Source organism: Paramisgurnus dabryanus, chromosome 5, assembly GCF_030506205.2.
Source record: "Paramisgurnus dabryanus chromosome 5, PD_genome_1.1, whole genome shotgun sequence".
NCBI classification, from domain to species: Eukaryota; Metazoa; Chordata; class Actinopteri; order Cypriniformes; family Cobitidae; genus Paramisgurnus; species Paramisgurnus dabryanus.
In genome coordinates, this window is record NC_133341.1 from 35,270,963 (window position 1) to 35,286,665 (window position 15,703).

The following is a 15,703-nucleotide window of genomic DNA, read 5'->3' on the forward strand; positions in this document are numbered from 1 at the left end:
AAAGTTTGTGCATTGTGTCTAGCTCACCGATTCAAGTAGTGTTTTGTACAAAAAAATTTTTTTGTCCATTAAAGTAAAAAATGAGGTCATGCTGGATTAAAGGCTCAACCCTTTCTTTTGAAATGCATAAAGAAGCTACGGTAGCCGCCGCAGGACAATTATGTCATCGTCTGAGACAACGTAGTGAAAAACACGCTCTATAGAGCAGTTTGTCCATTTATTATTTTGCATTTCTGTCCAACAAAAAGTTACCTAATGCACCTTTAAGACTTGCAAATAATCGAGTAGAAGAGCCACATAATATCTGCTCACATCATGACTGTATTTATTTATTACACACAAAGCAGTTTCACTATAAAACATTCATGCCCGATTTAAAAGCTGAAGAGGATTGAACCTGCAACTCCTCCATCCACAGTAACAATGTGCATTGAATCTGTTAACAGTGTTATTGAGCACCAGATGATGAAGCACCAACCGTTTACAGCACCATGAACCACACAAATACAACAACATTCACACAGTTTATACATAACAAAAATACATGAATTAGAGAAAAACACCACAAATACAGTGCAGACACAATCATTAATGCACATATCCTGAGATAGGATTTCAAATGTGTTTGTTAAGTGGTATACAAGAAATAAGATTTGTATTAATAATATAATAGATGGTGACCTGTAGCATGTTAGTCTGCTCCATAGAGACACAAGAAATTATTTGAATAAATTGAATTACAGAAATTCTCACCACGCAAGTTATTAATCTGAAAATCATGCAATATTTAGGGTTAGAAATAACTTATTTACTTCACAGTTTTACTTTTCTTTTTGTGCATTAATGAACAGAGATTTAAAAAAAAACATTAGTGTAAACAGACAGATGTACATGTATTGAAATTCTGTCTGATAGAAAATGTATGTTTATGAAAATGTTCAAAATGTAAAGATGTTTCTGTCCAAACATTGACTGAAGAAACATTTGCACCAAATTATAAAAGGGAAAAAATTACACATCCAATAACCTGAGATTTTAATGCATGCTTGAAAGTCATTTATACAAAAATACTTGACACAGATATTGACCGCATCTCTTTCTCTCTCAACAGGTATTGTTTTGTCATAGTGAAAACTTATTATTAGTATTTTTGTTGACCACAAAACCAGTCATAAGTCACACGGGTTTATTTGTAGCAATAGCCAACAATACATTGTATGGGTCAAAATTATACATTTATTTTTAATGCCAAAAATCATTAGGATATTATGTTTTTTTTATATAGTAAATTTCCTACCGTAAATATTTATATGTATATATATGTGTGTGTGTGTGTGTGTAGTTATCATAATTAATATGTGTTGCTAAGGACTTCATTTGGACAACTTTAAAGGTGATTTTCTCAATATTTAATTTTTTTGCACCCTCAGATTCCAGATTTTCAAATAGTTTCATCAGTGCCAAATATTGTCCTATCCTAAAAAAACCATACATCAACAGAAAGATTATTTGTTCATTCAATTTCAAAAAATTGACCCTTATGTCTGGTTTTGTGGTCCAGGGTCATGTAGGTGGCCCAGAAATAGTCTGCTTTTGCATCTCTATCACAATCTCTGTTCGACACCTAAAATTGCAGGTTACCAATATTTACGTTTGTTGAAAAACAGCTGAAAGGAGACTCTGAATTTTCATGTGCTTGCTTAGTATCAGTTTTTTTAAAACAGTTATGGATTGCAGGAGAGATTTGTGGTTTGTTGTTTTGATTAGGGGTCTTCACAGGTCCACTTAAATCCGAAAACTAGAGGTTTGACCTGAACAGGTTTGGGTCTTAAGGTTTCACGTGTGCCTCGGACACAGGTCGGGTATAAAAATAGCAGCATCGGGTCTCGGGTAATGTAAAATTAATCTGTTTTTGTCAAACGGACCCGAGACGACTCAAACTATCTCACGTGTATGCATCCAGTCCTTTTCAGACCCCTCCTCTGTTTGCCAAGAGCGCTTGCGACATCGTGTGGTTGACGGTAGGTTCGTTTTTATTGAGACAAATCTGTTAATCAATTTTAGTGTCGTCCAATTTTTGGGGGTTTGTCTCAGGTCGGGTCTTTCTTTAAAAAAAAAAATTATTTAAGTCAGGTTCGGGTAAAAAGTGATTTGAGTCTTTTTGGGTCGAATACATTTCTTTGGATGCAAGAAGACCTCTAGTTCTGATATAAAAGAAAAATCTGTAAAAGAGTCAACAGTAAAATGTTCATCCGAGTTGTAGGTAAAAGCACATGATCGTTTCCCAAATATAATGAATGACAGCTGTTTTAAATGTGTGTGGGATCCTAAGATGCACTTTTTAATTCACTCACTATTCTCATGTTCAAGTATAAAAATACATATCTGAGTGGACCGTCTGTCTTTTTGTAGACTAGATCATCGTGAACCCATTTCACATGTCCAGAAGTTTCAGCTTTACATCAATGAACCAAATTTGACCTTATTGTGTGACCTCTGTATTACATCGTACATGTGACGCAACACTGCTTAAGAATTGAACGCAGAGAGCATCGACCCAACAGCTTGAGTTTCTCGCAGAAAAGTGTTGACATGCTGTTTCTCTTACACTTCAGCCCTGCACACAACAGAAGAAAGGAGAGGATTTAACATGAAATGTAAAATAATTGAAAATGTTGCTGTGCCCTTTTGCTTTCCCATCTTTGCGATAAAGTGATAATGTAAATAAACCTACCACGATCAGTTTTACAGTCGTCCATGTTGCAGGTCTGAACACTGTCGGGTTTATCGTTTTGTGCACACTGTGAAGTTTTCTCTTCGTCTCCGGTCTCCTCATTTACACATCTCACCACTCGCTTCTGAAGTCCTCCACCACAGCTCCTAGAGCACTGTCAACCAATCAAAACCAGCCTGTCAATCAAGTAAAACATTCTAGCAAGCATATCTAAGATATTTGAACGCTATCTATAACGTCTAATAGCCGTTTAAACAAACCCCAGATATCTAGGCTAAAACATGGAGTCCAACCATAGCCAATAAAGAAATTGATAATTAAAATAAAACAACTTATAATCACTGTTGACTTTGCTTACATGATTAAATTTCATACATCTTAGAAGTTATTAAAAAAAGACAGGTAACCAAATTCCGGACTACATCGGGTTTAAAGTTAACCTAGACTGTAAAAAGTCATTGGGTCTCATTCATAAGGCATGCGTACTCACAAATTTGTGTGTAGATAACTTATAAATTGTAATCCGTTAATGATTACGAATTACATGACAACATTTGTAGTCAGTAATATAATCTCTTAGATTACACATCATTGGTAATGTAATCTGACTACTTTTGGATTACATTTAGATTACTTTTGACAAATCTTATTTGATTTCAAATTTATAAAGAGGGGAAAATTATTTATTAAATTAATTTTGTCTCGTCATGCTTCTCTCCTCCCCCTCTTCCCTGGAAAAACTTGAACAATATATAAGCGTTAGGTAAATTTATTATGAAAAAAAATAGGAGATTTACAAAATTGTGAACATCATACTGCCATAGTGTGAATAATATGTAATCATGTTATCCATAAAAAGTAACAGTAGTCTGATTACGAGTATTTTAAAATGTAGTTTAATCTAATTACAAGTACTTGGTTTTTGGAATCTGATAATGTAATCCAGATTACATGTAATCCGTTACTACCCAGCTCTGTGCGTACGGATGTTTTCATGAACAAATCGTGCTTCAACAAAAACTTTCATATCAGAATTTCTTCACAATGTACGCAAAAATGCAAGAAAACCTAAAACCACTCATACGCAATAATCAAATACGCTATAATCAAACTCTAGGCTATAATTATAATGTTTATAATAATGTTGATATATAAATATACATGATTATATTTAATATTATAATATTTTCTGTACTATATATTATTATACATGATCTTTATTATTATAATATAAATTATATTATACATTATCATAGCCTATTTATTTTTCTACACATAAAGAAGATGCACGTCATGACAAATCCTCACGCTTTCCTTCCTCACTTTTTAAATCTCTATTTGAAAGCATCTGCTTAATGCCTAATGTAAACATCATGTAAATGTAATGAGTAGTTCAAATGTCAATCACTTGATCTTCTGTCTGTTTTATTTTAGATTCAGATGCGCCTCTCTGTCATATTAATTAAATGTCATATTTGTTACTTCTTTAATGTTACTCCGGTCGGTGGACAGCACTGGCGTCCTTTAGTGACAGCAAAAGCTCCCAAATAAAAAATGCAAAGCAAATCGGAACTTTACCGCTAATAAATATGATCATGGATTTCTTTTCGAGCTCTTTTGCTTCAATGACAAACTGCTCTACATTTTCTGTGGACCAGCACAGCGCTGCGGAAAGCCCTTATATAGAGCTGGTTTGGCCGTGTTTTATGCAAATTACTTGTGTAGAACACTCCAAATTCACTTACGTAAGAACAAGTATAACACCAAACTAGTGATGCACCGATGTATCGGCCGCCGATATTTATCGGCCGATATTTGATGAATTTGAAACCATCGGCATATCGGCAATAGCATGAGAAAGGCCGATACCGATTGTTTATTAATTAACTGCATAAAGAAATCCATTATATGTAAAAAAAATAAGTTAATGTCGTTAATAAAATAAATGCTGAATAGCAAAAACCACCTTTGAAGGTTGTCGTGTTGTCTTATTATATTTGTTTTAGCTTACCGGTAATTTGTGCCTCTCTTATTATGTTGGTCAGTTGAATGTTAATTAGATCCAATCCGTGTTCAGGTAAAAATAATTTGATGCAGAAATAAACTAGCTAATAGACCAACTGTATAGTATTGTATACAAGTGTTTAATATCGGTATCGGCATCAGCCAGAAGTTGTCTGTTTAAATCGGTATCGGCCCAAAAAAATCCTATCGGTGCATCCCTACACCAAACTCATGTGGGTATGCACGTGTTGTGAATTAGGCGGAAATTTTTCGTGAGAAGTTCAAGTGTGCGTATAAATACCAAAAACTTACGCAATTATTAGTGAATGAGACTTGCTGGGCTCCCTGTCAATCAATCAAACCTGCCTGTCAATCAATCAAATCTGCCTGTCAATCAATCAAATCTGCCTGTCAATTAATCAAATCTGCCTGTCAATCAATCAAAACCTACCTGTCAATCAATCAAATCTGCCAATCAACCAAATCTGCCTTTCAATCAATCAAAACCTAACTTTCAATCAATCAAATCTGCCCATTAATCAAATCTGCCAATCAATCAAATCTGCCTGTCAATCAATCAAAACCTACATGTCAATCAATCAATTCTGCCCATCAATCAAATCTGCCTGTCAATCAATCAAATCTTTGATAGGATTTATCAATACGAATGATTTCATCCTGATGGAGGCTAAAGGTGTTCATGTAAATGTAGCTAATGTCATGTGTGAAGTGAGTTACCTGACCCCAATCCTCTGACACCCAGCGACTGCACGACTGAAGATAGCAGGGCTCTGTACTGTTGGGTTTGAGTGTGATGTTACAGCGCTCGGATTTGGGACAAAACACAAACCTGTTCCTCCATCCCTGTCCACAGCTTTCAGAGCACTGTCAATCATACAACACATGCAGATTTTTCATTGGACCATCATTAGGATGATTCATTTTGAAGCACACAAGGTAAAGATCATTAAACCACATCAGATCAGTACCTCTCCCCAGGGTGAGAACGCCCACCGTAGACAGGGCTGAGTGTTACAGGCGGCACTGCTGGGTGGTTTGTAGGACAGAGCTTGACAATGAAACGGCCTTAAAGGGCGTCTGCTCTGGGTGTCGATACACTGGACGTCACGATGCTTCATACCACCGACACAACCTTCAGGACACTACAGAAAGAGGCAGACAGTCATTACATCAGAGTACAGAGCAGATCGGGGGTTAAATCTGAGAACGGGGCTTCACCTTGGTCCAGTTTCCCATCTTCCAGATGGCACACGGTCGCAGGTTGCATCGTTGGGCCGGTTCCGGCTTCTTCAGATTGGCACAATCTTCATCACGCCCCGAGTCGCAGACTACCGACCGCCACATCGCACCCAGACCACACGTACTGGAGCACTGGAATAAAGACAGAATTATGAGTTCTGCATTACTGCATTTTTTAAACAATTTTGATAGCAGATTACAACAATATTGTTAATATGCACCGATCTGATTTAAATTACATGCACATTTTATATAATCCGAACAAAACGTCTGCACAAACGGACAGCCTTGTTGGCCAGTTCCCTTAACAAAACCATCCCAATGTACATTCAAAAGTAGCCCAAAACCATTCTAACCATTCACAGCCCAACAACTAATGAAAGAAACCCTTCCATCTTTAAAGGGACACTATTTTTTTTGTAAATTTGCTCATTTTCCAGCTCCCCTAGAGTTGAACATTTGATTTTTACCGTTTTGGAATCCTTTCAGCTGATCTCCGGGTCTGGCGCTACCACTTTTAGCATAGCTTAGCATAATTCATTGAATCCGATTAGACCATTAGCATCGCAAATAAATAACCATTCTGTAGTTTCTAGGGATGTCAATTTATGCAATTTCCCATATTCAATGATTGTTTAAATTAACGATCAATCAATCGAATAATGGTTAACTGTAATAATGCAATAAGCCTTTACTGCAATGGCATATAGCCAATGACATAAATGTGTGCGTAAAAACGCCAGCTTCCTCACGTGAAATAAAACATTTATTTTGACTAAATAACATGCTAGTGGGATTGTAAATTGAGAACATTTTAAAATTATCATGTAATAAAATATAATAACTAATAGACACAGTGTATAACTCTGCCTCACATGCGTTCTCTGCAACAGTCGCATATCCATGCGTACATGACATGTCAAAATAAAAGTTTCATAATCATCAAGTGTTTTTTCTTTAGTTGTTCAGAGTTGCTGATCCACCGTTTGTTGTAATTATATCCAAGAAGCACATAAAGAGCACTTTCCCTGTCGTCACCTTACCTGCGGTGTACTTTCAGCAAAGATGCTTATATTATGAAGATTTCAAGTTTACATTTTACAGTTTCTTATCGGAATTTAAGATTATATTTTAATCTGTTCATTAAAACTTGCTATGCTAATCTTGCAGACTTCCGTGAAGAGGGTCTTTGCTTTCAGTATGCTAACCGTATTTGCATTTTCTGTATCGGACCCTCTCAGATCCACTGTGGATGCCATTTCATTGCGTTGGCAGCCAGCCTCGTCTCGCATGACGTTAAAAAGCCAAGGTGTGTGTTTGGTCTCGAGCATCGTTGTGATCATGGCTGGTTTAACTTCTTCACGCTCATTTAATTTTTTTCTCCGGTTGTATGTGTTTTGCGCAGGCGCCGCACACACGTGCGTTCGGCAATCGTTAAGCTTTATCGATTTAATTCTTATCGACAATTAATCGAAGACCTGCTATTGAAAGTTACCAAGGGGACTATTTTCAGGTGCTGCGTAATATAATTGTGCCTGCTGCACCCATGTTACGACAGCAAAGTCCTTGATTATTACGCCAGAATGAGAGGATAGTTCCTAGCCATATCGTCCTAGAAAATTGCACCTTTAAATTTTCCGTCGGTCTTAGTACACGATGTAAGTAACTACAGAAGAGTCAAGTTTTAAATAGGAAAAATATTTAGACTCTTAGGTTATTTTTTTGCGCGATGCTAATGGTCTAATCAGATTCAATTAATTATGCTAAGCTATGCTAAGTGGTAGCGCCAGACCCGGAGATCAGCTGAAAGGGTTCCAAAACATTAAAACTCAAATGTTTAACTCTAGAGGAGCTGGAAAATTAGCATATTTTCTAAAAAAGTTGGGTGTCCCTTTAACATTAAATTTATGCATTTAGCATAACTCGATACTCTACCAACTTAGCAACAACAACTTTTTCGCTGTGATAACTTAAAACTTCTTAAAATGCAAATTTAGTTATAAATGATAATTCTGTGCATGTAACAAGAAGCAGATGTTAACCTCAGGCATTTACAGATGAAATTTGCATACTTACTTCACTCCAGTTGCCCACTTCCCAGAATGCATTTCTACTGATGGGATCTCGTGCGTTCAAGTTCCCATAATCGCTGGTGTTTGTCAGCGTTTCTGGCCTCTGCCTGACTGCTTTAGGCACCTTGGTTTTGTTGAGTCCTCTCGTCGTCTTTTTCAGTATTTTCACTGTTGGAACGGTTGCTTGTAGACTGTCAGTATTGAAGCGTGACACTGTTAAGTGAATATTTGGGTCGGTGTTTAGATAATATGAGCCTGTTGGACTGGATTCCCATTTATAAGACGTTAAAGTGCTCGGTTTGGGCATTGCAGTAGTTGGTTGATGTGTTGTCACATGGTCACTATATTGGAGCGATGTGGGGATGTAATGCATTTGTGTGGATGACGGTCTTCCAGTGACTTCATGTGACATTGTTGTTTCAGGAGATGGACTTAATGTCACAATATTGTCTTCTCCAGTTTGATCTTCCACAATGTAATCATAACCCGGTGTGTATGTTGAACTTTTGTCAGGTGCCTGCAAGTCGGTGCTCCCTTCCTCTTCCTCAGGAGCACTGCGGTCTTTGATCTTTGTGTCGCCATGACCACCATTGTCTCTGTCACCATCCCTAACCAAGATAAGATCTCGATCATCTTCATGGATGATATCAGATGTTGTTATGGATTTGGTGGTTTGTGTTATATAGCTGGTGGTGATGGTAGTGGTGCTGTACCCTGGGATTTTGGGGGGGACTCGAGGTAGTAATCGTGGTCGGAAAGGCGAACCCGTCCACTTATTACTGGACGAGCAGCTTTGGAGATTACAGAGGATCGTGGAACGGGGTCGATTGGCAGGGTTACACTGGCCCGGACGTTTGGCGACACACTTGACGATTCTGGACTTTACACCTCCTTCGCAGGACAGAGAGCACTGCGGGACAAAGACGTTTTTGCTGAATGATTACGAATTTAGGCAATACAAACTGAACTAGTATGATTATGCAATTCATTATTATGCAAAAGTTATTAGCGCTTAAATATACAACATTAATACAGCAGAAACCTTGACGTTTGAAAGATGAGTTATCAGAAATCTTTTTAAAAAACTTGTTTTAAGGTTTATTTCAATGCACATAGTGTATTTATGTTAATTTTATGTAATAAAACAATCATTTGCACCATTTTTATGAAAGTTAAGACTGAATGAACCTGAAATGTCAAATGGTGTAACTGCTAATTGCGCCAAATAATGACAAATTAAATATTTTATCCACGTTTGATGGCATGTAAGCGTAATCATAAAAAAATCATTTAAAAATATTATTTTTTTTGTTATTTCTAAATGTAAATTTACATGCGTTTTTGTAATATTTGTCCTGACATATGCTGAAAACAGGTCTGTTTTCTAAATAATCTTTGACAAGTTATGTAAAAATGTATGTAAAAAACACTTTACACTTAACTAGATGATTATATTATTTTATTCCACATTTTTTATGAATATATTTATATATATTTAAAAAAAAAAAAATACTAGTTACACCAATTGACACAGACCAGTTACACCACACTGACATTTTTGCAATTATCCACCAAATATTCTGTCAAAATGAAATAAAACCAAACATTTTAGTCTAGAATGTATGCAAGTAATCTGCAAATTTATTTATTTTTATTTATTTAATTGAACCATACGGACACAAAATAATTAACGTCTCGTCATTGACCCATAAACAACATACTTTCATATTTTTCTCTCTCTGATATCTGCATCAATCTTAAACTTTGACTACGCATTGTTTCGCGTATTCAGTTATTGCAAACCATTGCAATATATCGCAGTATGTGTATTTTTCTCATGACGGTATATTTCTGAACCCTACTACATAACAATTAAGACATTCAACTGATAATTATTAGATTCATTGGTAAATGAATCACCCACCTCCGTCCAGTTCCCCACTACCCATTCTGACCCACACGGTATATCTCGGTTGCAAGGTACCACAGGTTTGGGTTTAAGCATCTGTCTGCAGTCTCCAGGATGTAGAACCCGTTCTTCTCCGATCACTGTACGCACACACAGAACCGTGCGCTTTCTCAATCCATCTGGACCGCACGTAGCCGAGCACGTCTGCCATCCACCGACCCACCACCTGAGGGCAGTACAGAGTCAGTGTGAGGGGTTTCTCATTGTTAAACCACTGGTTATCAAACTGGGGGGCAAGCCCCCCTTGAGGGACGAGATGGTGCCAAGGGGTCCCATTTTTATGATATTTTATAAAATACATAATCCTCAGAAACCTTACCAACAGCACTACAATGTATCATTTCATATGTTTTGTTTATTTCAAATAATGGGTTTGAGATTGTTTAATGTCATGCATTTTCTTTGGGGGGCACAAATAACTTTTTTGGGGGGGTGCATCCCAAAGAGTTTTAGAACCACCTCCTTTATGAGACACTATACCTTGCAGGACAGTCCATGTTTTTGCACTTGCGATGTCCGTCTTCGGGACGTGTACCGGGGTCACAGAGCATTTCCTCAACTACGCCAATTTCAGCCTCAAAACAGCGTACGGGCTGATGTTGCACACCTGTTTGACAAAGAACAGGAACATCTTTTTGAATATCACATCAAAAGCTTTAGGACGAGTTTGGGTTTCAGAAAGTTTAAATAATAATTATCTATGATACAAACAATAATAAACATGATCTGCAAGTCTTAACTATGGACCGAATGAAGAAAAGTCTCATTCCATACCAAACCCACAGGTGGCGCTGCAGTCAGACCAGGCTCCATATTTCCAGGTGTACTCGGGTTTGAGGATTTCATTCCCCAGTGGTCGACTTCTCTTAATGGTGTACTCGTAATTGACACCAGGGTTGAGCTCTTGAAACAACAGCTGCACAATTCACATTGAGATCATTCTTGTCATGCAAGCTCCATTGATATTGTAAGTAATTTTTAGTAAAATTTTTATGGTTCTAAATAATGTAAGAAGAGAATAAATAAATATTATTTGATAACACTTTACAATAAGGTTGTGTTAACATTTGTTAATGCATTAGCTAACATGAACTAACAGTGAGCAATTTAGTTTTTCAGTGTTAGTTAAAGGGGCCATATAATGAAAATATGTTTCTATGTTTAAGTGCTATAATTGGGTCCCCAGTGCTTCTATCAACCTAGAAAATGAATGATAAAGATCAACCCAGTAGCTTAGTTCTGGTAAACCATTCTCTGCAAGCATGTGAAAAAAAGGTCATTGAAATTTGGCTCCCCTTGTGATGTCAGAAGGGGATAATACCATACCTTAATCTGCACTATCCACTATCAGCTCATTTGCATTTTAAAGGACACACCCAAAAACGGCAGACTAACTAATGTTAACAGTTACAATTTTATATTTTTTTTTATAAGTGAATGCTAAAATGATCATGAACAAAGATTAATAAATGTTATAGAACAATTTTTCATTGTTAGTTCATGTTATCTAATGCATTAAAGGTGCACTGTGTAACTTTTAGGAGGATATCTTGACAGAAATGCAATGTAATATACTATATTATTGGTGGTGTATAAAGACCTTACATAATGAACTGTAGTGTTTTATTACCTTACAATGAGCCGTTTTTATCTACATACACTGCGGGTCTACTTATGGAAGTCGCCATTTTGCACCGTCATGTTTCTACAGTAGCCCTAAATGGACAAACTGCTCTATTGAGCACGTTTTGTCACTATGTTGTCTCGGATTATGACATGTTTGTCCTGTGGTGGCTACCGTAGCATCTCTATGCGTTTCGAAAGGGAGGGGTGAGCTGTAGACTGAGTCATTGGTTGCAATTTCGCAATCTCACAGCTAGATGCCGCTAAAAATCTACACACAGCACCATTAACTAATGTTAGCAAATACAACTTTACTGTAAAGTGTTACCTGTTTTTTTGTTTCGTAATATAATGTAATTTATTTAATGTGATCAAATTTTAATTGCTCTGTTGATAAATAAATAAGAAGTTATTATGCTAATGGTGGAAATGTGCATATTTGTTTTAAATCAGTACCTGGATCATGATAGGTTGTGTTGTTGGTCCTGCCGAGGTAAGATTTTCCATGTTGCCACTGCGATCATAGTAAAATTTTGTGCCACCTGCCTCATACTCTCCATTCCACTGAATAATGTAATTCCCGTTGAGGTAATACTCCTCTGAATTATCAGCTCGAATCGCCAGAAAATTCCCAGCCTCTTCTACTTCTTGTATGAAGATATCCCGAGCTCCCTCTGGGATCAAAACCAGGTCCATGTAACCTAAATCACATAACCTCATTTATTAACTTTATAGGACAGCCAGGAAATTCAAATAATGGTGCAGACATTCATGTAGTCATCCATCAGCTTTATTTATAGTATTTGTTACATTAATTGTCATTTCATGAGTATTGGTGGTAGCTATGTTATCATGGGATACAAGTTCAGAGGCAGGGCTAGATAGCAAGTGTTTACCAAACCCATCTTGTTCCAGAAAGGTCTTCTTCACCGTTTCACAGGTAGATCCATCGCCAAGACAGACACCACAGCCGTCCTCTTTAGCATTAGAATTGATGCCAAAATCACAACCCACCACCTGAAGCAATAATAGATGCATTTAAATGCATACACCTGAAATAAACAGCAAAACTGTCCCATAAACAAACACAGATACACAAACACAAAATATACTCTAGATGCTTTTATATGCCATTGACCAAATATTAACAATAAAAAATGTCAAGAATTATAATTAGTATTTGTGACCATGCCTGTGAAAACCCAGCTGAACCCAGTTTTGTGATTTATTGTTTTCTACATAAAAAAAACATCCGATGTAATGTAAAGAATATATGTGAAAAATAACCTTCATGTCTTTAATTTTGACTGAGTAAGATCATATTAAAAATTAAAATCAAACTTCAAATCTCATCATTAGATGAGACTTCCTCACTGTTCAGAACACACGTGTGTGTATAATGTTTATCATCCAAACACGCAGTAAAGTCTTTAAATCTGATTAAACTTTATGCTGTTTTTGTCATTGTTTGGACGTGTTGATGACGTCTGGATGGGTAGCATATTAATTTCCAAATAAATCGCAGGTACCACCTGTGGGCGGGATCTCATTACAGATAATGAGGTCAGACATGAGAAACGGTACCTCTCTTTACTTTCATACAGATTACATAAACAGGCAATATTTGTTTTTTATCGTAATTTGTTTGTTTAAAGGTAGACATTTCAGGCTTTCTTTAGATATATATGTATCATGTTTGTGTGACGAGTATTCGCAGACAAGCTTCAATTGATTTTTGTAACATGTTTTGAGAGAGTTGGTGGAGACAAAACACAAAAATGTGTTGTTATTGTGAATGTACACAAATAAAAGTAGACCCTTCACGGCTTTAAATGATGTTTAACACGTAAGTGTATGATTATTAATGGAGTTTTTTAAGTTGATTCTGCTTTGATGAGAAAAAAACATGTCGAACCGCACCACTGCGTTAACCTGGATTTCACAGACATGATCACAAATTTGACCTTGACAGCAGCTGTGTTACTGTCATTGCAATAAACAGCAGTGCAAAGTTACGTTTTCTCATACAAGGTCTAACATTATTTATTATTTAAGTGTTTATTGGCTTGATACATTTAAAGGATTACTCTAATTTCTGAAACAAATCTCGATAATTTATTCACCCCATGTCATCCAAGATGTTTATGTCTTTCTTTTTGCAGTCGAAAAGAAATTAAGTTTTTTGAGTAAAACATTTTTCTCCATATAGTGGACCTCAAAAGTTTGCAGTTTCAATGCAGCTTTAAAGGACTCTAAACAATCCCAACCGAATCATGACAGTCTTATTTATCGAAACAATTGTCATTTTCTTCAAATAATAGATACAAAATATGTACTTTTAAACCACAACTTCTCGTCTTGCACTAGCCGTGTGACCTTACGTATTACGTAATCACGTTGAAAGGTCATACGTTACATATGTGAAACGCACACTTGCAGACAATTTTAAACAATAAACTAACAAAGACATTAATTAGTATCATTTCACATACAACGTCTGAATGGTCCTCTTTCTCCACATTTGTAGACATTGGAGATGTAGTTTTGAGTACGTCATGCATGACCTTTTGAAGTGATCATGTAATACGGAAGGTCACGCTAAAGCATCACACGGCAATGAAAATTTGTGGTTAAAAAGTACTTATTTTTTGACAAAAATGACGATCGCTTCACTAGATAAGACCCTTATGTCTTGGTTGAGATTGTTTACTTTGAAGCTGCATTGAAACTGCATATCGTTGAGGTCCACTAAAGTCCACTATATGGAGAAAAATCCTGAAATGTTTTTCATAATTTCTTCTCGACTGAACCAGGAAAGACATATACATCCTGGATGACATGATGGGGGTGAGCAAATTATCAAAAAATTTTATGAAAGTGGAATATTCCTTTAAGTGTCCACTACTTTTGAAGTCCTGGAACAAATGGAAGATTAATACAAATTCAATACACACACACAGAGAGACAAACACAAAGGCATGTAAAGTAAGACATACCCAGTCACACTACCTTGCACACACCATTGATACAGATGTTCCTGCTGCTGTTATTCATGAAGCAGGGTGTGCCGTCTATGACCGCATCCAACATCTTCTCAGAAAAATTCTCATCCAAAGGTTTACAGTGCAACTCGCAGGGACGAGCTGTGAAGACAATTTTACAAAAAAATGTAAAGCATCATTTGTAGATGAGACAAGCTTCATACAAAAAACCCACATGTATCGTTGCTGTGTTTGGCATAAGAATAATAATTTCACTATGATTTCAATCACTGACGTGACATTACTATATTATTAAAGATATCAAGGTTAAAGGAAAACACCACCGTTTTTCAATATTTTATTATGTCCTTACCTCAACTTAGACAAATTAATACATACCTATCTGCACTTAATCTTTGTACAGCGTGTCGTGAATGTGTTAGCATTTAGCCTAGCCCCATTCATTCCTTAGGATCCAAACAGAGATAAATTTAGAAGCAACCAAACACTTCCATGTTTACCCTAAGCCCTTTTCACACAGACATTCCGGAAAATACACGTAAAATGCATTCTGGATTATAGCTATTATAGCTCAAATGAGCACGTGACACAATATTCTTTTATGCTGCTGAATGATCTTTTCAACGCAGTAACGAGCTAACTTACCTGATATCTGCTTCAGTCCAGTTTGCTGACATTTCTCGTCGTGAATGTTGTAAATCATTCATTTTAAAGAGTTGAACAAACTTCATGTTGCCATGACACGAGCGTCCTCACTACGGCACGTGCGTCATTGTTTATGCGTCTCATTTATCATTTCCTGATAACTGCTTCAATCTAGTTTGCAACATTTCTCGTGGTGAATGTTTATATGCATGTTATCTCTCGTTTTAAGGAGCTGAACCACGCCCATTACGGCATTTTTCGGCTTCTTGTTCAAACAGAGGGTTTTTCGTGTATCTGACTAGGTCCTCTTTCCGGCAACGATCCCAGATATTTTCTGGGACCAAAGGTCTGTGAGAATGGGGTTCTATTTAAATACCGTTACATGAGTAGATAC

General features: G+C 36.6%; 1 protein-coding gene across 1 annotated transcript in view; it reads right to left on the reverse strand.

The window, feature by feature from the left end:
• Positions 1–301: 301 nt before the first annotated feature.
• LOC135732721 (A disintegrin and metalloproteinase with thrombospondin motifs 12) overlaps positions 302–15,703 on the reverse strand; it is a 38,945-nt gene continuing 23,543 nt past the window's right edge. Inside the window, exons 13-24 of the mRNA XM_065250987.2 lie at positions 14,672–14,805; positions 12,559–12,679; positions 12,119–12,363; positions 10,814–10,955; positions 10,520–10,646; positions 9,995–10,205; positions 8,075–8,980; positions 5,978–6,130; positions 5,728–5,901; positions 5,477–5,623; positions 2,735–2,888; positions 302–2,617 (exon numbers count right to left, since the gene is read on the reverse strand). Coding sequence (XP_065107059.1) covers positions 2,502–2,617; positions 2,735–2,888; positions 5,477–5,623; positions 5,728–5,901; positions 5,978–6,130; positions 8,075–8,980; positions 9,995–10,205; positions 10,520–10,646; positions 10,814–10,955; positions 12,119–12,363; positions 12,559–12,679; positions 14,672–14,805 — 2,630 coding nt within the window. The 3' untranslated portion in view covers positions 302–2,501. The remainder of the gene's footprint in view (positions 2,618–2,734; positions 2,889–5,476; positions 5,624–5,727; positions 5,902–5,977; positions 6,131–8,074; positions 8,981–9,994; positions 10,206–10,519; positions 10,647–10,813; positions 10,956–12,118; positions 12,364–12,558; positions 12,680–14,671; positions 14,806–15,703) is intronic.